This window comes from Pan troglodytes, chromosome 2, assembly GCF_028858775.2.
Source record: "Pan troglodytes isolate AG18354 chromosome 2, NHGRI_mPanTro3-v2.0_pri, whole genome shotgun sequence".
Lineage (NCBI taxonomy): Eukaryota > Metazoa > Chordata > Mammalia > Primates > Hominidae > Pan > Pan troglodytes.
Window position 1 is genome coordinate 68,636,369 of NC_086015.1, and position 24,941 is coordinate 68,661,309.

Sequence of the window (24,941 nt, forward strand, 5' to 3'; positions counted from 1 at the left end):
CATATTTTTCTATTTTTTGCCAGTCACAAAATCATAAAGTGAGTTGGAACTAAAAGGAACCATTTAAGGTAGAGTGACTAAGTATGCTTAAAAACAATTTTCTGGCTTACATTAACAATTTCAAAGCCATGAGCTGTATACTCCTAGTGGGGCAAATCAGCACAGAGTGTGCCTGATTGCATTTCTGACATCCAACTTTTTAATACTGTGAAAAAAGGAGGAACTACAAAACCAGAATCGCTGAGGGCTGGTCTTCACCCTACTATCCCATATGAAGGATCTTTTCTGAGTCACTTCTCTGGGCCTCAGTTTCCTGACCTTTAAATGGGCATATAAATACTTGCTTCCATCTTATGGCTATTTTGAGAATTAAATAAGAAAGCATATAGAGAATTTCTTATAAATTATAAGTTAAATTTTTAAAAAATTCACTCCTGGAACATCGATTTTGTGCCAAGTACTGGGCTAGATAAGTTGAAATAAACAACAGCAATGACAAAACAAGAATAAAACGTGGGTCCGATCTTTTAAAAAAAGGATTATAAAAATTTAAGATAGTATCCTTATTTTAAAAAACCTCACAGCAAAAAACTTTAACATCTGCTGATTTATTGGTAAAAATGTTTTAAATGAGCTTCACTTCACATTGCAATACAATAAAATGCACAGTATGTTACTAAATAACTGGGATTATTTCAGCAAATACCAGCCAGGCCTCGTTATTCAGTGGTTACTCACTGAAGTGTTTCCCACCAAATGGGGTTGGGCCGAGGAGATCTGAATGTTAACATTAACAGTTGGAAAGTTAATTATTGCTCTCTATTTTGTAAGGTTTATCAAAATTTAACTGAGTTTCCTCAAGGCGCTGGGCTACCTTGTGACTTCACAGAGCACAGGACCAAAGGGAGGATTCAGGAGCAAGGCGAGACCCCTTTCTACTCCACCCAAGCTTGACAGAGAGAAGGAAGTCTGAACAGGAATCATCTGTGGTGTTCCACTTGGATTCTGGAGCCAGGCCAACCCTGGTTTCCATTCCTCCCCTAAAGCTACTCTAGTTGCCCTTTCTTGTGTGATTTCCTTCTTTAAAGCCTCAGTTTCCTCATCTGTAAAATGATGGTAATAACAGCATACTGCAAATAGTAACTGTGGAGATTAAAAGAGATAATACATAAAATGCCCTTAAAGCAGGGCATGACACAGAGGACAGGTCCATTACATATTTAACATAATAATAATTATTAGTGGTATTGTTTTACTTGTAGCATGCAAAACATCTGATCTTTATAAATGAGTATATTGACATTCTCAAACAAAACAATTTTGTTTTAGAAAGAATCTTTGATGGGGTGCAGTGGATCCTCCTGTAATCCCAGAAATTTAGGAGGTGAAGGCAGGAGGAATGCTTGAGGCTAGGAGTTCAAGACCAGCATATGCAACAAAGGGATACCCTGTCTCAACAAAAATCAACCAAACAAACAATAGTGTGAGCTGTTGTTTTTTTGTTTTATTATTATTTTTTTAAGTGATGTGCCCAGTGTCAAGTAGTGCTACATGCACAGTGCTGACAGTAAATAAATACAAACAGTGGTGGCAGAAGAGATTGTGGCTAAGACTCACTTTGGGCTGGCCTGAACCTTTATAAACAATGTTTCCATGAGAGTGGTTTATGGAACATTAGTCCCATAACATAGTTCCAAAAACAAATCAATTAACTTTGCAAAACACTTAACACAGCATGCACATCTGGAACTTGCTCCATGCACATTAGCATTTTAAGAGCCCTGAGAAGTCTTGCAGGAAAGAAACCAGTTTACATGTGTTGAGTCGCATGATTGCCAAACTTAAGGGATCTTTGCCAAGTTAAGAGGCAAGTGATGGGGACAGCACCATCACTAGAACTATAACAAGACGCAGGTGGGATGTGTGGATGGGCTTCCCTCTCAGGGAGAGAAGGGCGTGTGAGTGGAAGGCAACAACTGAGAAGCTTCTTGGCTTTTAAGGGGCGGTGGTGGGCAGTGGAAGGTGTCTGAGGGTCCCCTCACTACCTTCTAAGGGGGTGGGTGCCTCCAGCTACCTGGGGAGTTAAATTTGCTGACTTGGGCATGAGAGCTGGGTGCACTACCCCCAAAAGCCCTTCTGTGTCCTTTTCATTCTCCATTCTGTAGCTCCTTCAACTAAGTGTGATAACAACAATGACTATAGGCTATAATCATACTGGCCAACGTTTGTTGGGTGCTTTTCTCTGTGTCAGGCACTCTCCTAAGCACTTCATATGGATTAACTTGATTATTCCTCAAAGCAACCCGATATGGTAGGAACTATTACCTTCATTTCAGAAATGAGGAAACTGAGGGACACTTGAAATAACTTGAGAAAATATTTAAAGTATCTATTTGAAGTAGTATAAGACGCTGAACATCCCAGGGCCTGTGTTTTACTAAGAGACTATTTAGTTTTGCTATTAATATCCTGCAAAGTACCCTTTAGGAAATGTTGGTTTCGATTCACTCCATCTCTTAGCAGTAGCGGGAGAGTGACCTTTCTGCCTGTCAGGGTGCCAACTGCCCACAGACACCCTGTCCTGGCTGCAGTGCACTTGCCATGGCTGCCTCTCAGGCTGCTTTGTGCCACGGCTTGGCATCTCCCAAGCTTGCACTCTCCAGTAGAAATAAAATGCAAGCCACACGTGAAAGTTAAGAATTTCTAGTAGCCACGTTTTTTTAACGTCAAAAGGAACAGATGAAATTAATTTTAATAATAGAGTCTATTGAACCCAATTATGCAAAATATTATTTCAACATGTGACACTAGCCACATCTCAAGGGCCTCCTGGTGACCGTATAGGATGGTGCATTCTAGGCAGTAAGTGTTTACAGAGTGGATACCAGAGACAGCGTATTGTGGGAGATAAGAGTGTGAGCTCAGGAATCAGAGAGACCCGTGTGTAAATCCCAGCTGCTCTGCATTCAATCTGTGTGACCTCTGGTGAGTCACTTCAGCCCTCTGTGCCTCAGTTTCCTCATCTGTGAAAAGGGAATAATGACAGTTCATGCCTAATAGGGCAGTAGGGAAGGTGAAATGACTTACTCTACATAAAGTGTCGGAACAGGGCCTGGTGGGTAGGAAGTCCTCTGGAGGCACGGGCTGTGCTGACTCTCATTACTTAGAATGAGCAGCAGGTTAAGGCTGCTGGAACGAAGTGGCTCCCAGGCCTGCTGCTGGGATCTGCCTGCTATCTGACATTTCACTGCAGCTCGTGGGTGGCCCTGAAGCTCAATGTGGTGCCTGTGGTGGGTCTAGGTATCATTCTCATATCAGAGATTAAAGCGCAGTTGGGCTGGAGCTCTTTAAAAAGGCATCTAAGCAACTCGTAGGGAGTGTATCTCCCACATTCTTTTGATACACAGGTCTCCTAGTTTACAGGCACTGAGGACTGGTTTATAAGGCCTGCAACTGAAACCCTTTTGCATCACAATGTCCATGTTCCATGACCACGGAAGTGAGTGACCACAGGGGCATGCTGTGCTCCAATGACCAGTGAACCTCACTGGTCTTCCTCCCCAGCCACAGGCCACCTTCCCCAATACCCTGGCCCAGCTCAGAAAAGGCTTGATTGGTTTATTTATTTTAAAATCATATTTGGTTGCTGTACACTCAACTCTTGATATGACAACTTAATCCCTTAAATGAATTGAAAGCTTTCTATCTTTCTCTATAAGCTTGAGACAACTTCTTGAACAGTCTCACCAGTTCATTCTTAATTATTCCCACCCTTGAAATAAATACAATGGCAATTCCCAAAGCTCATTTGAGTCATACTTTTGAACATCCCCTTTGCAGGCACCATCTGCAGCTTTTCCTTGTTTTACAGCCTGGAAAGAACACAGGACTGGGAAGTAAGAGGCCTGTGTTCAATTTTGCCATTCGTTCTAGCTCCAAGATTAGGAGTCCCTTCGAAGTTCTGGGCCTTGATCCTCTTATCCATAAAGAGAAGGCCTGGAATAGAAGTTCTCTCTAAAGTTTCCTCCAGTATTAAAAATTTATGAATTCTTATATTTTAAAAGATAAAAGTGAATAATGATTAAAAATGAAGTTCTGAGTTTCCAAAGGGGCAAAACCCAACAGAGATTCCCTCTGAGCCACTGTCACTGTCAGAAAGGGTATGGATGAAACAGTCAGCAGGGTGGCAGGGTAGAATAAGACAGAATGACTCCAAAAGAGAGAGAACAACACAAAAGGAGTGGACTTTTGCTGATGTTAACTTATATTAAGGGGAGTACAGTCTACACATCTCCATTACTCATTGGGAAAATTTTATTTCGGACCTGCTAGAACAGATAATAGTTTCTGAAAAACCACTTCTATTTTCTCTAATTTGACTTGTTACAATGAAATAACATGAAATGTGAGAATTAGGAAACTGGCTTGAAAGAAAAAAAAGTATACAATCAAAGATACCGCTGGAAAAGCGTTTAAATTGTCCACAAAGCACAGAATGGAAGCTTTCAGGATTTATGGAGTTATATCTTCTATCCCTCTTCAGCAGCAGGGCATGTGGTCACAAGGGCTGAATCTCATACTATTAATACCAAACTCTTCTACCTCTGTCTCTGTCTCATTGTCCCTCTGGCTCTCTCTTTCTCTCCTGTCTGCATGCACATACACACATGCAACATACATGCAAAACAACACAGTTGCATTCTTACCTATGCAGAGGCTCCTCTGGACCTGTTTTCACCCATGAGCTAAGACAACACATTCCCATCAAAAAATACACTGGTTGGACATGGAGAGTTGTGTTTCTGGATACAGATGAGCAATAAAAATAACAACTGCCTTTTCTCTTGGCCTAGACCATGGCTTTGAATAATAAATCCTAAATAAACCTCTCCTATTCCATTTTTTTGGACAAGCTCTATACTGCATGCTCCACTATACTTTCTTGCTGTGTAGTTCTGGGACTGCATGAAATCTACGGTGCATGAAGTATTGGCGATAAAATAAAGAAGCTATGTATGAAATAAGCATTTGCAAATTAAGAGACTTTTTGAAAGACAAGCCACAATCTAGGAGACGGTATTTGCAAACTATATCTGACAAAGGACTTATATACAGAATAAAGAACTTTCAGACTTCAGTAATAGGAAAGCAAATATTCTAAGTTTTAAAAAATGGCTGAAAGATTTGAACAGACACTTCACCAAAGAAGATAGATGGATAGCAAATACACACATGAAGAAATACTCAATATCATTAGCCTTTAGGTAAATGCAAATAAAAACTACAATGAAATTCCACTAAACACCTATTAGAATAGCTAAACTTCAAAAAACAAAAGCAGAACAACAAAATGTTGACAATACCAAGTGCTGGAAAGGATGCAGAGGAACTGGAACTTTCGTACCCTGCAGGCGGGGCTACAAAATGGCACAACCACTTTGCAAAATATATTGGCAGTTTCTAATAGAGTGAAACATACATTAACCACACAAGCCAGTAATCTTATGCCTAGGTATTTATCCAAATGAAGTGGAAACTTATGTTCACACAAAAATCTGTATGCAAATGTTTATAGTGGCTTTATTTGTAATGGTCAAAAACTGTCGCTCAAGTGGGTAATGGTTAAAGAAATGGTGATATATCCATTCAATGGAATACAGCTCACCAATAAAAAAGGATGAATTACTGATACAGGCAACAATGTGGATGAACCTCAAACACACTGTACTTAGTGATTATTTACATATTCTGCAAAAGGCAAAACTATAGAGACAGAAAACAGGGGTGGGGAGAGGGGCTGATTACAAAGGACACCAAAAACTGTACTTTAACTTGATTATCACGATGGTTCTATGACTGTATACATTTGCCAAAACCTGCAGAACTGTATGCTAGGAAGGGTAAATGTTACAGCATGTAAATTATACATTAATAGAAAAATGGAAGGAAAACACTAGGAAACACGAATGGAAAATAAAAAGATTTTTCGAAAAATAAAAAATAATTAGCAGAAAAATTCTCAAGCCAATAACATTAACTTGAACTTTTTCCACACAGCAACTGCATTTTTAACATTCATTCTAATTCTAATGTCATATAGGAATTGGGAATCAATAAAAAGGAAGACTTGTGCCAACATTTGCCTCACGTTTGACTTTGCTCCTTCTCAAAGCCCACTACTCAGTCACATGTGCATACCACATCAGATCTTGCATTTATCCATGCTTTTTTTGTGATATTCAGATTATTTATTAATGATTTTCAGTTGCACAGAACATCCATGCAGATATCTGGTCCACAGGTAAAAAGTCAAATGAGAAAACACAGCCATAAATGGCTATAATAAAGACTCTTTTATGATACAATTATCATAAAGAAACCATCTTTGGCAGATACAAAGGTGCAAATGTTAAACCTCAATGCATGATAAAATAGCACTTTATTAACCAAAGTGGGCTTATCCCCTCTTATGAAGAAACTCAAGAAACTTTGCCATGTCTTACTTTAAAAAGACAGCCTACTCAAGTGAAAGGTCTGAAGGGTTCTCAGGTTAACAAGAAAATCCTCCTGCCTCTATCAGCTAGATGGCCCTCTTCCAGAGCCTTCTGCTGATTCTGAAGTCCCTTCTAAAGAAAGATGTGCATCTTAGCCAGTTTCAGATGGTTCCTATGAAGGTGAACACATTATCAAGTATTCATCCTTGTAGCACCCCTTTTCTTCAGCAGGGAATGGGTTTCTGAAGCAAAGTGTCAGGAATCCCTAAAATATGATTAGCAAGAAACAGGGAAAAGTCCTGAGATGGCACAGAAGGTGTAAAGCAGGCAGCTCTTCTGGCTGTCTTTGGATCCAGAAGCTTAATTAAAAAGTTTTAGGGGCCAAGTGTGGTGGCTCATGCCTGTAATCCCAGCATTTTGGGAGGTCACAGCAGATGAACCATTTGAGGCCAGGAGTTTGAGACAAGCCTGGCCAACATGGCAAAACCCTGTCTCTACTAAAAATATGCAAATTAGCTGGGTGTGGTGGTGCACACCTGTAATCTCAGCTACTTGGGAGGCTGAGGCACAAGAATAGCTTGAACCTGGAAGGTGGAGGTTGCAGTGGGTCAAGATCGCGCCACTGCACTCCAGCCTGGGCAACAGAGCAAGACTCTCAAAACAACAACAACAACAAAGGTTTTGGGGAATACGCATATTTCATATGTCAATGAGTCCTAATCTCAGGTACAAACCTAACTTGCCACCTTACATTCCTAATTGCAAACTGGCCCTTCTGGGCTTCAAAACACAGGTGAGGGAGATCCTTTAAGGATAGAAAAGCTAGTTTAATATTTCAGTCCATGACGGAATGCAGATATGACAGTGGTCTCCTAAGATCGTAATACTAAATTTTTAACTGTACCTTTTCTATGTTTAGATACACAGATACTTAACATCACGTTATAATTGCCTACAGTATTCAGTACAGTCACATACTGTACAGGTCTGTAGCCTAGGAACAATAGGCTATGTACCACGTAGCCTAGGAACAATAGGCTATGTACCACGTAGCCTAGGAACAATAGGCTATGTACCACGTAGCCTAGGTGTGTGGTAGGCTATCCCATCTAGGTTTGTGTCAGTGCACTCTGTGATGTTCACAAAATTACCTAACAAGAATGCATGGGTCGCACGCACCCTATGCATGACGGCACTGTAAATTGAGGATCTTCCTATTGATAGGAACATCACAATGACAGCCATCAAGGCACTTCAGACAAGGAGTCAAAAAACCTCCCAAAGATACTGCCTTTCCCTTCAATTAAATCACTCTGAGAAGTGGCTTAATGGCCCAGGGGCTTTGCTCTGGGTACCTGCTCTGGCCTTGCAGACTGGCCTTGCTTTTCTAATCCTTGCAACTGCAGCCTGACCTGATGATGATAAAGATGAAGCAAAGACTAGGAGCAATGGAAGGGAAAAAGGGGCTATATGCAGCAAATCTCAAACTAGAACGAAAATAGCAATTTTAACAATAGCGATGACGACAACAAAGTGAAAAGTTGCGTAAGAGACAACGATGAGTTGCAATGTGTGGACTTTGTTTAGATCACAATCTAACTGATGATTGTAAAAAGGCATTTTGGGGACAATGAGAAAAATTTTAATATAGGTACTGTGTAGGCAATATGAAGGAATTGTTAATTTTGCTGAAACATTATTTATAATATTACTTAATATTACATATCAAATATTAATAATATTATAGTTACTTAGGAAAAGATCCCCACTTTTCAAAGATTTATCATGAAATATTTAGAGATGGTATCTTGAGTTTGTTTTAATATACTCAGCATAAAGAAAAATATGCAAATGTAGAAAAATCTTGGTCATTATTAAGATTCATGGTGTTTACAGTGGTTCATTTTATTATTGTCTCTAGCTTTATGTATGCTTGAAGATGTTCATAATAAAATGGTTTTTAAAAACAAAATGATAATTTTTTAAAAAAATTTAATGAATAAGTGGGAACAAATGAAAGAAGGTACAATTCCTGTATTAGAAGTTTCTTTTTTACTACCTCTTAATGACTTTATTGGAGTACTACACTATTAACACTAAAGTTTTTTTTTAAAAAAAAGGAAAGCAAAATTTTTATAAGTACCATTCAGTAGATCAAGTTGAAGAAATAAAGAATGAATGTATTTAAAACAGTGATTTTCTAATAATTTACCAAGGATTTTAGATGTCATTGCTTATATTGACTGTTTATTAGACAGAAAGTCATTGAAGACTATAAAAAAGAGAAAAAAAGTATAAACACCGATGAAGAACAAAAAGGGGAAAATGAAAGGAAATCAGGCTCAAACCATAAATCCCAAATGGCAATAACTAACTTTAAAAATTCATAATCAGTCTTGAGTTGCAGTGCCAGCTTTTTCCCTTTCTGCAAGCTGTGGACAAGTTTGTTCACCTCTCTGAGTTCAGCTTTCTTATTTGTAAGATGAGAATAATCAGAGCATCTTCCTCCCATGAACTGTTGCAGGAGTAAATGAAATAACCATAATGTGCTTCCACATTGCCAAGTACACAGTTCCTTAAATGCTGCCTTTTCTTGATCTTTACAAGGCTGAAAGGGTCTAAGAATGCAGAAAGTGTGTGGTGAAAGTGCAGGCAGACAAGTTCCTAGCATAAGTCACTAATTAGCCACCAACCACTGACCCGCTTGGGGCCCAGGCAGGATTCTGAAGTCAGCCAAAGCTTTCGTCACTGCCTGGAACCCATAGGCTGCCCCAGAATGTTTTACCGAAAGCCCCCTCAGGGGTCTGCTCCCTAGCTCTGTCTCTCACTCCATTTGGGTACCACTCGAAGGGTAGCTAATCTAATCAGCTAATCTATGCTAAATTATTAATGGGATCCAAGAGGTTAATGTGTAACAAGCATACACTCCATCAGAGGCCTGCTGGAGACAGACACAAGGCCTCTGTGAGTCATTAGAGTCTTGGTGGGAATTTCAGGCACCAAGCAGCCTTCCTCAAATCAAATCAAATTCCAGACAGGCATTTAAAAATTCCTGCCAGCAAAAATAATTCATATATGAATGCAGTCAAATCAATACCGAGGCCAATAAATATCCCCTAACTAGACCAGGACATAAGGGCTGAAGAAAATGGTATGTTGATGAGCTTTATAACCTCAGGCAAGTCAACATTACAGACTTCTCTGTGTCTCAGTTTTCCAATCTGCAAAATGGAGTTTGCGGTAAGAATTGAAATATGTAATCCATGTAAAGTGCCTGGAACAGAGGCTACCACATAATACACGCTCAGCAAATGTCAACTCTTATTAGTATCATCTAGGGAATGGAAATTAGATGGTAGTCAAAGAAGATGCTCCAAAAACTGAAGTTAAAAAGGGGTTTGTAGGCCAGGCATGATGGCTCAGTCCTGTAATCCCAGGGAGATTCTGTCTCTACAATTTTTTTTGTTTAATTAGCCATGTGTGGTGGCATATGTCTTTAGTTTTGGCTACTTGGGAGGCTGAGGTGTAAGGATCCCTTGAGCCCTGGAATTGAAGGCTATAGTAAGCTATGATCGCGCCACTGCACTTCAGCCTGGGCAACAGAGTGAGATTCTGTCTCAAAAAACCAAACAAACCAAAAAAGGGGTTTCTAGGTAGCAGTTTCCATTTGTGTTTTCTGTGCAACTTGTCCCATAGTATAGCACATTGGAAACAGATTGGGTTACGGCTCAGACTCTCTTCTTCCTGGCTGTGTGACTTTTTGGACAAGTTTCTCAACCTCTTTGAGCTAATTTTCTCAACTGTAAAATAGGGGTAATAATACCTACCCTACAATGCTGACCAATGTATTACATATGATAATGTGTGTAAAGTGTGTAGCATAGTGATCCCATATGCACATAAGGGCCTAACAGATGATGGCTTTAATTATCATCTTATGTTTTCCAGCCTTTATAACTGCAGCCTGGAAATCCCAATCAGGAAGTGATGGTACCTTCCAATGGGAGTGATAAACAGAGTCCCCAGTGCCTAATGGAGATTAAATCTTAATAATACCAGGGTCAGTCCAACAGGCACAAGGCAATTTAGCTGGGTTGAATGAGAGATTCAACTTTAACCAGCCACAGATGTCCCAAAGAAGTAGACACAGGCAGGATTTTTATCTGTCTGGTTATTGAGACTGCCTCATTCCAAGAAAATAAAGGACCGATAATCTCCACTTCTAAGGTCCTAAGATCCTAAGAGACCAAAATGTGGCTTGGCTATTGGTCTCCAGTGACAAGTTCAATAGGTCTAGCAAAATAAATCCATGCCACTATCCCTGTTTCATTTTATCTGTATTTTCTGATTATGAAACTATTAAAGAAACATGGCAAAGGAGTCACAAAATAGAAGAATATAAAAGTTCAAAAGTAAAGACTGCCTATGTTCCTAGTAACCATAAATAATCACTGTTAATATTTCCATGCCTTTACTTCAGATATTCTGTTTACACACATGTACCCAAATAGAGTTTATCATTAAAAAAAAAATATCCTACCAAACATATTAGTTTATCACCTGCTTGTTTACTGAATATATATTCTGTGTTTGGTAACATAAATTCAGGCCATCATTTTTAACAGCTGCATAGGAATCCATTATATGCCTGCCCCATAATGTATTGATCTATCTTCCTCCCAAAGGGCACTTAGGCTGTTTCCAGTCTTTTGCTATAATAAACAACACTGTACTGGATCTCGTTCATAAACACCTTTACGCAATTGTCCGATTATTTCCTTAGGCACAGCATTGATGGGTCACAGAGCAGACAGTTCTTAAATGCCTTAAGAAACAAAAATTACCTGGCCTTGCTGAGATGGGAAGGTGAGGGAGAAGTTTGAGTTAGAGAAAAACACTTGCCTTCCAGGCCCAGGCAAACAAAACAGCCTTCTTCCCTGCCTTTCTCTCACCCACCTACCAGGAAGCACTGATAAGAACCACTAAATCCTCTTGTGCAAAATTCAGGGTCAAATAGAGAGTGTCTGTGAAACAGAACTTGGGATTTCATCTGGAAACAAGCAATGGGAAGGATCCGCAGGAAGTGGCTTATAAAAGCAAGCCACTCTCCAAAGGGCTCCCATAGGCCTTTTGCTTGTGCCCCTGGTGTGTGGGGCTAGCAGGCAGTGAGCACAGTGAATTTTACTGAGGACCCAGTATGTAAAGGACACTGCAGTCACAATGGCATGCCATAGGGAGAGAAGACACCCCACTTCCCATCGTGAACCCTAAAGAACTCACAAATAGGATGAAAAGACAAATAAATGCAGAGACACTCAAATGGCCCAAATGTATACACATAGACATAACCAGTGATGACAAAACAGAGACAATCAGGAAGGGCAGCCACTGGGCCAAGAGAAACTTGCAAGAAAGAAAATATTTAAATGTTGCATTGGGTACAGAGGAAACAAGGGGACAGAAAGCACCCTCAGCCTTGCTACTAGCTGGCAGGGTGACCTTGGGCAAGTCCCCTAAACCCTTCATGGTTACCCAGAAGCACTGGGCTATTACCTTTGAATTTTAGTATTTGGAGTTTTCCTTTCCTCATTGTGGTGTTTTGTTTTCTATTTTCATGAACCTTAAAAAACACCTATCATTCTGTGATTGTCCACCACATGCTAAATAAACACTGTCCTGGGAGCTTTCATTATTTCATACTCATTTAGCCCTAACTTCAATCTTGAAAGGTACATGTTATCCTTACTTTATATTCTAAAGTGTGCTTGAAGTCATACAACTAACCAGGAATATGGACAGTTCCTGGTTTTCTCCTCCTGGCACAGAGAAGTTGCTCAATAAAGACTTGATGGCTAACTGAACAAATGCACGCATGAATGAAGAAACGGAACTGTAGACTCCTTTCTAAACCCATAAAGTTTTCACTGCAGTAGACTCCTTCTATGCTTCCCTTTTTAACATAAGTTATCTCAGAATCCTTTTTTGAAAATTAGGCATACCTCAAGATTCAGAAATGACCAAGACATATTCCATCTGCGTGTGAAAGTGTCACAGTCATTGTGCCTTGCCCTGCTCCTACTCCCATGATCTGGTAACTAAAGGGTTACACTGAGCTCAGCAGGAGACCTCTCTCCCAAGGCTAGGGAAGGTTCGGATGGGTTGGTGTTGAATATATAGGATATCACTCCTGGGAGGAAGCATCTTAACATCCTGCAACTTCAGTTTCCTTATCTGCACAGAATTAGATTGTTGGCCTAGACAAGACTGCTAAGGACTCCTCCAGTTCCAGTATCCTATCATCCTATGAGAAGAGGAGACATGGAAAGCACTGATGTAGAAAGTCAAGTCCACAGCAATGCCAACAGCAAGTGACAGATAATGACTACTGCCTTAAACCCAACTTTAGCAGTGACTCTCAAATTTAGCTAAACATCTGAATCACTTGGAGCACTATTAAAACCACTGATTCTTGCTTCATCACATTTGCCTGGGAGAGGGGTTTGTTTTGTTTTGTTTTGTTTTAAAGAATCTGCATTGGTATGAGGCTCCCAGAGTACTTCTAAAGGTTACTTTTGATTACCAACCACTGCTCTTGATTGGGGGTTGGGAGGGAAGATGAATCACTGAATCTGAATGGATTGCTATTGCTAGGCAGCCCCGTTTCTCTCTGGCAAGAGGGACTACTCCCACCTCAACCTACTTTCACTCCCTGTGCAAAGGCTACCTGGTTCCAGAGGTGTCATTGACCTGTTGGTCCATTCCTCTGATACCTGCTGGTGAATCTTGCCATATTCTAAACTGTTCTGAGAAGCTGCATCTGAATTCAAAGAAGGGGCGCAGAAGTAGCTGGAAGAGAGAGACCAGAGTGGCACAGCCCAGCAGCAACCTTTGGAAGAGCTGATCAAAACTGCTGGGCTCCTGGTTCATTACATGGGATGAAGGAACGGCACGCCATATTGGTCAGGAGCAAGCAAACACTAGGAGGAAAACTAAAAGTACTGGCATTGTGATTTGGAAGGTGGTAATTAAAGGCCCCAACCTTAATAACGAATGGAACCCAAATAGACTTTCATTTTATTTTTTTTAACTAAGGTATCTTCATTGTCTTCGAGCTTGACATTTTTAAGATTCACTCTTCTTTGGTTTTTAACAGGATTTGACAATGACATTTCCTCCAGCCCAGGAAATCAAATGTCCATTAACTTGCATAATTAATATTTTAAAATGAACCTTGAAGATTTTTTTGAATCACAGTACTAATTAAGACTTTCTCTTTCTGCCCCCTCTCTCTTTTCCACACAGACTCCTGCACAGAGAAAATGGGTCACGGAATAAGACAGAGAAACATGGGTCATCATTGTGGACTAGCTGTGAGATCTTGGGCAAACTACTTCATCTCTGTAAATCTCAGCTCCTTTTCCAGGTATTATACAACAGAGTTAGGAATGGTAACTACCTCATAGGTTTGTGATAAGGATTAAGCAAGGTGGTGCAGGTACAGTGCTTTGCATAATGCATGTACAGAATAAAACAATAATAAATAGTCATTTTTTAAAATGTTGACCTGTAGCCGCTTTAGGGGAGAAGAATATCATGAAGTGTCATTGGTCAATAAATTCATCAGTGAAAATATATTTCAGTGTCTTCTGAATATATACTAATAAGATGGAAGGAGGGGAACTGCAGATTTCATTTCTGTATGTTATGTATACATTTCATGTTATGTTTACATTTATACACATGTCTAAAATGTGTACTTGCTAATACAGATTTGGGAAGTCAAGAAGTTTAGGTTAATGGTCTTACTAGCACGGTCAAAACTGTGATAAATGTCCTGTCCATTAAACTTGCTGGTGGCTGGCAGTCTTGACTGTATACCTGCTGCTGAAACTATTGTTTTTGATGTATCTAAGTATACTTGCCCCTCTACTCCTCATATCCCTTGGCTCTTTAGAGTCTGACAGAATGCTTTAGTTATATTCCATCTTGTTATGGTGGTAAGAACACAGAACTGGATGGGATAAAGCCAAAAGACCTACAATGTTACACCCTTAAATTTGGCTACTTGTAGGTTATAAATAGTCAATGTTATCTTTTATTAAAGGATTCACTTTAGAAATAATAATTCCAGGAGAGAATAGGACACCACATGCTATCCCAGTGAACAACCTGGTACAGGTATAAGATGAAGTAAGTGATCCTCTGGGGAGCATTTAAGGAAACTCCCTGGTGGTCTTGAATTTAGGCCTTGTTTGGAGATACCAGAAAGACCCTGAGATGCTATTTAATTTGGAGAAGCAATTTTAAAAATAAAGAATAGAAAGAAAGATAAAGTTTCAGAGACAGGGAAGTCCAAGAATTTTTTTTTAAGTATTTTCACGAACATCCTAAGACGCAGGACCAAATTGAGGAATTATTTCATAGGATAACCTATCATCAGGCAGAAAGTAACCAGGCTTCTGAGGCAGTGAAGTGTTGCTACAAGACTGCAGATGAAGAAACACAGACAGAAGCTTTCCAGGGTGCCCAGAATGACATATCCTTGACAATGGCCAAACATGTCAGCGCAAAACCTCAAAGAATCTGGCCAGGATGGAAGGAGACTAGCAGTGGGCACATAGGATTTGACTGGTTGATTGGTACCTCACAGCATAACGTACAGGTACCTTGCTACAGTTCCTTAAGTCACAGAACATGAGCAAACCTGAAGTTTCTAGGAAACATTCAACAAACACATATATGTTTTCGTGACTTCCATTTATAAGACATTTCTGTAACCCTACATGGTGAAACAAACAAAAAACACCCAAATGAACAGAAGATGCCAAAAAAAAAATACATGCATTTGGTGACTGAGGGTGCTACTATCATGACCTGAATATTACTCAAGGTTAAGCCTAAAAATCAGCAACTTCAACAGAAAAGGTGGCTCTTCCCATAGAGGGCATGGAGTCACTGCTTTGAGTTCAAATCCTGACTTTATAACTTCTTAGCTGTGCACCTTAGATAAGGTACTAAACCTCTCCTTAGTCTCCACATCTGTACAGTGGGGTATGTATCCCTACCACATTTGAGGACTGAATAAACAATAATGCATATGGTTGCACTTTGTAGACTGAAAGAGAGCTACATCTCTGTAGTATAGCAATTTACCCATCTCAAAGAGCTGGGCTCTACGCTTAAGCAAGAAGCAAATACCTGAGGTGTCACATGCATGCCTTCCTGTTGAGGGCTCTCTCTGGGGGGCGCTGCGCCTATAAATGATGTGGGGTTTGTTTTGTTCCTCTTCATCTTCTTGTTCATCCATAGACTGTAGTGGTTCAATAAAATAATCCCCATCATGAGACCGGAATGTGCCCAGCTGCAAATGAAGAGAGATGGGAGGTTGATTTAAAATAACTCAGTCATTGGGAGGAAAAAAACCAAAAGAACATTTTCAAGTAGAGATGGTGTCATTTTACCCAATCTCTTTTTCAGGAGGGTTGTTTCAACTGAAAATGCTGCAACATATGCGGAGAAGTGGTTTATTTCCACTCTCTGTCATATCAGTATATTTTCTAAAAATTATTTATTATTTACTATTCTTATTAGAGATAGGGTCTTGCTCTCTCACCCAGCCTTGAACTCCTGGGCTCAAGCAAACCCCCCACCTCAGCCTCCTGAGTAGCTGGGATTATAGGTGCATGCCATCATGCCCAGCTAAATTTTTTACTTTTTGTAGAGATGGGGGTCTCAATATGTTGCCCAGGCTCAATATGTTGCCTGGCTCAGCCTCCCAAAGTGTCATATCAGTAACTTATTCTTGATTTGACTTCAGTTGATTGTACCTGCTATCCAAATCTGTCTCTAAGAAATACTTCCTTAGAGCTCAAGTTCCAATCATTCCTGCAGGCTGTCGAAAGAGTCTTGGAAACTTAAGAGAGCCTGGAAACTTAGGGACAAGTATGCACTCCAGCAGGAAAAGCTGGCCTATTGAAGTCTTCCCATTGATTCAAATTCAAGAAGCATATGTTGGCCACAATGCATTCAAGGTGGTACCACCTGTAACGCTGGCACATGATCCTCTCACCAACCCTTTCCTTTGCAAAATAGGGGAGTGATGTCCTGCAAGGCTTTGAAGCCAGATTGCCCTAGGTTCCAATTTCAGCACCAGCACCTACCCATTCACCTTGGGCAAGTTCCTTAACCACTCTGAGTTTAAGCTTCCTTGTTCGTCAGCTGGGGATAAAGATACTTAATGTAAAGAGTTACTGTGCAGATTAAATAAGATAATGATAATTAAGTGCTTAGCAAAATGCCTGACACCTTGCAAAGGCTTAGAACTCGTGAACGGTTTTTGGTGTTGCCAGTGTTAGCCTCTAACCATTAGGATAAAATTTGCTCTTACTAATCATTCTAAGCACCTTGCAAGTCATTTTTGCTCCTTTTCACCCCACATACCCAAGTTTTTACAAATGATAAATGATACCTCAAGATTGAACCACCCAAACTAAAAATTACAAGAACACTGAAAAATTCCCCATGCCAAGTTGCTGAGTGGTGTTTAAGAGGAGAAATCAAGCTCCACTCTTCTCCTCCGCTTTCTCATTTCCCATGCTGGAAAAAAAAATCTGATGCCTTGCATCCTTCCATTGACACAGGAGAAATGACTCTCTGAACATCAGCAGCTGCATCCGCATCAGCATCATCCAGGAGCTTATTAGAAATTCAAATAATTGTGCTCCACCCCAAATCTGATCTATTGAATCAAAATCTCTAGGGGTAGGGCCCAAGAATTGAAATGTTAATGAGCTCCTAGGGTATTCTTACGCATGATAAAGTATGAGCAGCACTAGGCTAAGACGTTGGTTCCCCAAAACAGATAGCTTCAAAATTGCCTGGGAAGGTTTTTTGTTTTTGTTTTTAAATTAGATTTAGGGCATTACCCCCTACTCACAGATTCAGAATTTCTAGGGATGGATCTAGAATGTTTTTGTTTTTTGTTTTAAAAGCTCTCCACATGATTCATGAGCCCCTGGTTTAAGAAAAGGGCAGCTCAGGTGTGGTCAGACTAAGAGACAGAGTAGCTAGTTGCCAGAGAAGCAGTGATTTAATAAATTTATTCTCTGCCTGTGTTCAATACACAACTCTGGTGTTCTCTGAGCACAAATCAGAGAGCATATCACAACATGTGAAGCCTATCAGAGACATGAGTCCTGGGAAAGAGCCAGGGAGCTCAGCTGGTGACGATTTGCCACCTTTGATTGGTAAATGGGGAAACCAAGACACAGAAGGAGGAAGTGATTGGGCCCAAATTCCCCTTCAATGGTACAGAAGCAGCTGGACAGCACTGAGTCTAACCTGACTTTAGTCCCGTGCCTTTTTATAAAAGAACCCTGAGGTTCTCTTCAGGAGAACAGGATCAGTCTCTGGTCTATGGTTAAGCACATGGATCAGAAAGACCCGGTTGAAATCCCAACGCTGCCACTTACGAGCTGTGAGATCTTGAGCAAGTCTCCAGCTCTCAAAGTCTCAGATTTTTTTTTTTGTCAGTAAAATGTGTTGTTCTGAGGATTGGGTTCTTGGAGGATTTGGATGAGATAATACATATGTAAACTACTTATAGTAGTGCCAGGCAGACATTAATAGTAAGAGCTCAATAAATCATATCAATGTGATGCCAAAATTAATTGTACTGTTGATTCACAAAGGTGGGCCTAAGAGTTATCTTTTCTTGGTTAAGGTGACTATTTATTCAAACATATATACTAAGTATATACAACATACAAAGCTCCAATGTAGGAGAAAAATGAGTTGATGCTGACCCTGTTGCCAAGGAGAAAAGGATAGAACATGTGTACCAAGAACCTTGATACAAGGGAGAACATACTAAGCATCATAAGAGAGACTCTCAGAAATGTCTATGAAGGGGGAGGGGGAGAGATGACATCAACATGGGGAACTATGAAAAGGTCTTCTGGGAAAGAAGAGATATAAATTATATACACCTCCAAAGAAGGGTAGGATTTGAGCATGTGAAGATGAGTGAGAAGACCAAGTAAATTCCAAGGCACAAAGGCAATGAAGACTAGGATTGAGGGTGGGGTGAAGAGAAAGCAGTGTAAAACCTATGGCCTGAAATGCAGGATTTGTGGAGGAAAGATTGGGAGCTGAGACTGGACATGTGGATGTGAGTGAGTGCACTGTAAATAGTTTTAAATGCCAAATGGAGTTAGCGATCGAGGAGAAAGACTGGAGAAGAAGCCCAGTGTAATATTTCTTAGACATCAGTCCTAAGGAGAGAGGGGGAGAAAAGTGAAGCGGGATAGATTTAGGGTAGAGATGTTCAGGAGAGGTGGGCGACCCATCTCAGATGAAATTCAGAAAAACTGACAACTGACTAGGGGTGGCAGGATGGCACAGCCCACTCCAAAATCTGGTAGACTCTGGTAGACTCTTCAAGATTTCCTGGAAGACGCCTAGGCGGAGAACTAGCAACATCTTGATGCCACTGCTGCAGAAGTGGTAAGGGGAAGTCTTGGGAGGAGATAACTTCCAGAAGGAAGACAAAGGGGCAGGGGTTTTGGAGCTAGATTAATGGCTGAAGATACGAAGAACCAGAACGCATATCTTTAAGATGTATGAGGGCCCTTTTCCCCAAAAGAGGCAGACTGCGAATTAAACGCAATATAAATGAGGTTATCACAGTCCAGGTAGTCGTTTCTGAAGCCCTAGTCCTCAGTTCCCAAAGAAACCACGTGCGCACTACCACCTAAAACTGCCAATGAAAATGAAGGTCCTGCGCAGTAAAATATTTATACAACTGCTGGGGCCACTAGGCTTCAGCGGGTGTGGAGGCGGGGAGAGAGGAGGAGTAAAGACTGTTTACAAACTTGACGTACACACGCAGTCCTATCCCTACGGTCCTGGAATTGGGGGTTACTATCTTGGAATCTAGGGGCACTCCAGGCTCTGGGCTCAGACGGCTGACTTCTGCCTACCCGAGCCTTAACCTTTCAAAGACCAGAAGGATTCCAGAGCTCTTGCCCTAGGTCCTGGGGCAGCGATGACTCACTGCAGCACCCCCTCCCACTTCGCCAAGCTGCCGTCTCCGCCCACCCCCAAACAATCTCGACAGCGCATTTCGGGAGCCACGGCTCCGGGCGCTTTGCTGGGGGCTAAAGGGGTTTATCCCTTTCCTTGAATCCCAGGAGGCTAGAACTACCCCCTCCCAGTCTTCAGGCTTGCCACGCTCTCCACCCGATCCTTCCATTGAAAGGCAGAGAAGGAAGGATGTGCTTGGGAACTTTAAGACCCACGAACGACAGCGCACTGATGGAGCAGCCCAGTGTCCGGGGGTGAGTATCCAAGGCCCCGCTTAGAAAAGGGAGAGAGGGGCTGTGGGTGCTTCGGGAAGAGTAAAGGCATCACCGGGCACAGTGCCTACGACCCCATTGCGCCTACAGCGCCGTGCGCTGGGAGAGACTGACCCGGGAAAGTTTCTGCGTCACACGCGCGTGGCAGAAACGCACGTCGCTTGGGAAAGTCAAGGACCACCCTTGCTCGGGCCAGAACCGTACCGCAGTGACTCCTCAAATGTCGTGGAGAAGTGGGGGGCAGATGCCTTGTAAGATCCACTGGAGGGCACATGCGGGGGTCGACAGAGAGTCGGGGAACCAACGTGGATTCCCTGCTAAATGCGTATTTGGCAGCGCAAGAAGGCGGCCTCCCCGCCCTGCCTCAGTCCCTAGGGAAACGTGCGCCGCAGGCTCCCTCTCTCCACTCCCTGGAACCCGTGAGCAGTAGAAACCCCAGAGGAACCGAAATCACGTCCGGACAGCCTCTCCAGGCTGTCTCCCACTATCCCGTTTCTCCCGGCCACCCCGCCAGTAGGGTGCAGAGTTGGACTGCGCTGCACCCCCACTCTCGGTTCCACTCCAATTCAAAGCGTCCGGGGTAGGCTCCGCCTTCTCCCCCGCCCCCAGAGCCCTCGGCCCACCCTTCCGTTCCTGGGACGGGACCTGCTCCCTGTCAATCCAGTTCAGCCTCAGGGTTCCTGGCGCGTGAATAAAGGCCCTGAGAGAAAGCGGGGACTCTAGATTACGCACCGCCCTCCACAACACACACTGAAGGAACTCCCAGTGCCTTGGGCAGGGGATCCTCAGCCCCACATCCCCGATGCAAGGCGCACCGATAAGGAGTCTGGTCCGCCCTGCGCTCAGCGGCTCCGCTCCCGGGTGGCCAAGTTTGCTGCAGGGAACCGCAACTCCAGTAACTTTCTCCGAGTTTGGAAACTGACTTCCAGGCCGCCTCGCAGCGTTGGGCAACGCGCCGCTGAACCGAGTCCAAACTCCAGAAAGCTCTGAAACATCCAGAAGCCCCTGGGGGCGGGTGTGTGCGCTCCACGCCAGTGTACGCGCACGCACAGAGCTAGCTACCCAAACCATACGAGTTTCTAGCTGATATTTAACGCCGGAGAGGAGCGGAGCCTCGCCACAGTGAGGGTCTCTAGGCTTAGAGGGCAATTAAGTCTTCTAGAAGCGGGCGAGGAGGCGGAAGGGGAGAGGAGGTGGCGCGCGCCCACTTACCATTCCTGAGCAGAGGCTGATGACGGCCGTGTGCTCGGAGTTGGTATTGACATAGCCTTTGTAGAAACAGTGCTTGAGTTCCGCTTCCTCTTCGGAATAAAACTTGGTCTGGTTCACCCCGGGCGTCCCGAGGAGGGTGACAGTGAACAGTGGAGCGATAAATCCGGCATTGGCGGTGAGATTAAATAGAAACTGCTGGCCGAAGGCAGAGAGGCGGTAATGCGCCTGGGAGGAGGTAGAGGAGGAAGAGGAGGAGGCGAAGGCAGGCCAGGGGTCAGTGGCCGAGTTAATGCTCCGTCGCGTTCTTTTGAAGTGGACGTTCGTGGGAAAGGGTTCTCCGAGAGCGTTCACTCGGATGGGAGACACGATTTCGTATTCGCTCAGGGTCTCTAATAATTTCACTGCGGACAGAAGCAGAGGTATATGAACCAATAATTCATTTTTCCTTAAGCTTTAATTTAAAACGAAGGTGGGGACTTTGTTCTGACCTTATTTTCCAGCCCATTCGAGTCAATCCCTTCACCCTTAATCAGTGGACAAATATTTGCTGAGCACCTACTATGTGCCAGTAACAGGATCTGTGCTAGGTGCTGAGGATACACTATTCCGAGCCAGACAATTAGCAAGTCAAAATATATATGATTTCAGATATTGATAAATAACCTGAATAAAATAAAACATGACGCTATCTGGTGCCCCCAATTACTAAGTTACTTTAGTTTGCGGCGTGGGAGTGGGGATGGGGATATATCTGGCAACAGCAAGGTAGGGGGGGTTGCCTAAATTCGTTTCCATAGTGTCCCTCCCTAGCAATTGGTTGGGGATGACCCGAAGAAGGGAGAGGCTGCAAAGCGGGAGATAATTCTTTCTAGGAAAAGGAGAGAAGCCTCCGCTGCGGGGTGCCCCTGCCCGGGAGCGAGGACCGGGAGGCGGCGTCGGGGCCGGCGGGGTCCCGGGGACCGGAGCCTGGTTACCTTGCCTCGGGTGCAGCCTGTCCTTGCGCACGGCCGCCGCGGCGTCTGGGCTCCCCATCTCGGCCAGGTCCCGCACCAGGAGCGTTAGCAGTGTGGCCCAGGATACAAACTGCATGGTGCTTCCCACCCCTCCCTCCGCTGCCCCCACCCCCCTCCCTCCTGCCCTCCTTGGCTGCGGCGGCGACGCGAGGCAGCGGCCGTGAAGAGCGCGCGGAGCCCGGCGCCCGCCGCCAACTTTTGACTTTAGGAGTCGCTGAGGTCTCGCTGCGAGGGTCCCGTCTGCGCTCGGCTGAGCAACGCCGCCGCCTGCCGAGAGCTGAGCCGCTCGGGCCGCAGGAGGAGCCGGAGGAGCAGGAGGAGGAGGAGGACTGGGGCTCGGCTGCTTGGCCGCATAATGCCCAGCGAGCGGGCAGGAGAAGGCGAGGAACTTGCGCTCCGAGGCGCGCCGGGCGCCCTGTGCTGGCCGGGATAGCTGAGCGGCTTCTTGAATGGGGGGCTGGGGGGGCGGAGGCGGGGGGGCCGCGGGTCCACAGCCTCTCAAATGCCCCCGGTGCACGCCTCTAAGAGGAGGAGAGGGGAGGAGAAAGCGAGACGAACGGGGACCGCCTCCTTCCAGACCGTGTCCCCTCCTCGGCCGGCCCGTGCGGGACTCGCAGCCGGAGGCCCTGCCGGCTGCAAGAGGCGGAGGCCAGAGGCGTCACCAGCGCCGGGGCAGCTGTTCCTGGTCCCCGCCACCTCGCTGAAGTGGGGTTTTCTGAGATTCCCTGCCCCGGGGAGGGAAAGCAGGGAAAGTTCTCTCCCTTTCCTGGCGCGCGTGCAGCCACTTCCCCTCTCGTCTTTTTCCTCTCCTCTCCTCTCTCTCCTCCCTTCCGAGTCTCTTTTTCCTCCTCCCCCTTGTCTCTCTGCTGCTGTGCCTCTCGGACTCTGTCCCTTCTCCCCATTTTCCCCTGTGATGTCTGTCTTCTCCCCGCCCCACCGTGTCCCTGTCTGTTTCTCACATTTCTCCTTTTCCTTTCCTTTCTCTTCCGTCCCCATCTCTTGCCACCAGTCCCCTTCTTTTGGTTTCTTACAAGTGAAAGTGGCCCAGCGCCGGAGCGCCTTCCCTTCCTACACTTTTTCATTCGGGAGGAGATTTGGCACCTGAGCTCCGCTCTCGATTTAATCGCCCCAAGTCAAGAGTTTTAGAAATGGGGTTCTTAATCCTGCAGGTCGGAGTGTGTTTCTAATACGTGGTCTCTTGAAAATTTCGCAAAATATTTAAGCTGTGCTTTCCACCAACCTCTGTCACCATTCATGGAGGGTCCATAGCATTCTGTAGGTCCCCTGCCCCAAAAAAGGTTAAGAACAAATTTTGGCAGCAAGAAGGGGCGGGGACTCTGGCGCCCCTCACCACCCGGGGGTTTAGAGATGGGAGGGGAAGGGGGGATGGAGTGTAAAGTTGTAGATCCCTGTGGGAAGCACCAGTCCCTGGAGGGATTTCTCAATCACTTCCGCTTGCTTTCAGCCTGAGAGATGCTTGGAAAGACTGGGAAAGACTGAAAGCAGGCGCTTCAAGCTACACCTTCGTGTGTGTGTGTGTGTGTGTGTGTGTGTGTGTGTGTGTGTGTGTGTGAATTGTTCAATCTTGGGTGGTTCAGTGGCGCCTTTTCTTTAACCAGCCCTCAGGAAGATAGAATTTCAAGATAATTTCAAGAGGAAAGACACGACAATATCGTTAAAAATATATAAATATATGACTAATAAATATATATTTGCCCAAGTATCCTAGAACGGGGGTTGAGGTTCTGTTGCGTGGTAGGTTAGCACTCAGGACTAGAAATACCAAAGATTGCCAACACCAGGAACCAAATCGCAATATGCTAGCAATGTCAACTATTCTTGAGATACTAATACATATATTTCTTCTGGTGAAGGGTAAAAATGACTTGGCAAGACGAATTTGCTAAATAATTGTTAACCCAAATTGATAATGTTACCATCGTCTTATTACTGGAATTTCATAATGGGTATATAAAATGTAAGGATGGAAAAATAACACCTGTATTGTGCACAATTAGAGATTTTTAGAGAATGGCATTTAAACCTTGAACCTCCAAATTAATTCACTAAAATACGTTTCTTCTAATATACAATCTTTCTTTTTATTATAACAACATTCCCCACAATCACAGTGTCTGGGAGTTGCTGAAAATTTAGTAAGAAACAGAAAAATATCAAGAAATCAATCTATTGGCTGATTCCTGTGGAAAACATTCCAGTACTTCCATTGTAAAATTACTCAAAAATATAGCACTTTCCAGTATTTCCCATTAAATCTTTTTTTCTCTTTCAGTTCAAATCCTTCCTGACAAAGAGAAGTTAACTAATGGTATAGAAATTACGATATGTAGGGACAGAAGCCTCCTTTGTGTACTCTCTCTCCTTTGCTTTCTTTCTAGGACTTTGCTTGAAGAATGAACTTTGTCTACAGTTTTAAAAAATTGATCCACAAGAGCTGATAGGCCAGAAAGATACAAAATATCTCTTGGTGAACTCCTGAGGTGACCAAGAACCTAGGTTTATGAATTTCTCATCCTTAGTGAGTCTACCCATCTTTTCTTCAGTGTATTAGCTGGCTTCTGCATTTCCATCTGTAAAAAAGTCTTAAAGAATCTTCGGAAAATGTCTTTTAAATCGTGAGACATGAAAAAGACAGTTGAGCTAACTAAGCAAGTCAGGCAAAAATCTTTTGTCTGAATAATTACTCTTTGTCTAAATAAGTACTCTTATTCAGTACTTACCATGGGGTAACATATAGCATTTAATTTAATTCTCAAAACAGCTCTTTCAGGAAGTCAGTGTCAGTAATCTCATTTTACCAATAAGGATACCGAGATCTGAATAAGTGAAATAATTTGACCCCCCTC

General features: G+C 43.2%; 1 protein-coding gene across 4 annotated transcripts in view; it reads right to left on the reverse strand.

Moving 5' to 3' along the window:
• Positions 1-22,494, reverse strand: part of ADAMTS9 (ADAM metallopeptidase with thrombospondin type 1 motif 9) — a 175,441-nt gene extending 152,947 nt beyond the window's left edge. For 2 of the 4 annotated variants that reach the window (XM_003309854.6, XM_528704.8), the window contains exons 1-3: positions 22,036-22,494; positions 21,062-21,462; positions 15,693-15,855 (exon numbers count right to left, since the gene is read on the reverse strand). In XM_003309854.6, the coding sequence (XP_003309902.2) occupies positions 15,693-15,855; positions 21,062-21,462; positions 22,036-22,150 (679 nt within the window). In that variant the 5' untranslated portion in view covers positions 22,151-22,494. The remainder of the gene's footprint in view (positions 1-15,692; positions 15,856-21,061; positions 21,463-22,035) is intronic. The other 2 variants (XM_016941459.3, XM_016941458.3) reach the window with 1 other exon arrangement.
• Positions 22,495-24,941: the final 2,447 nt, after the last annotated feature.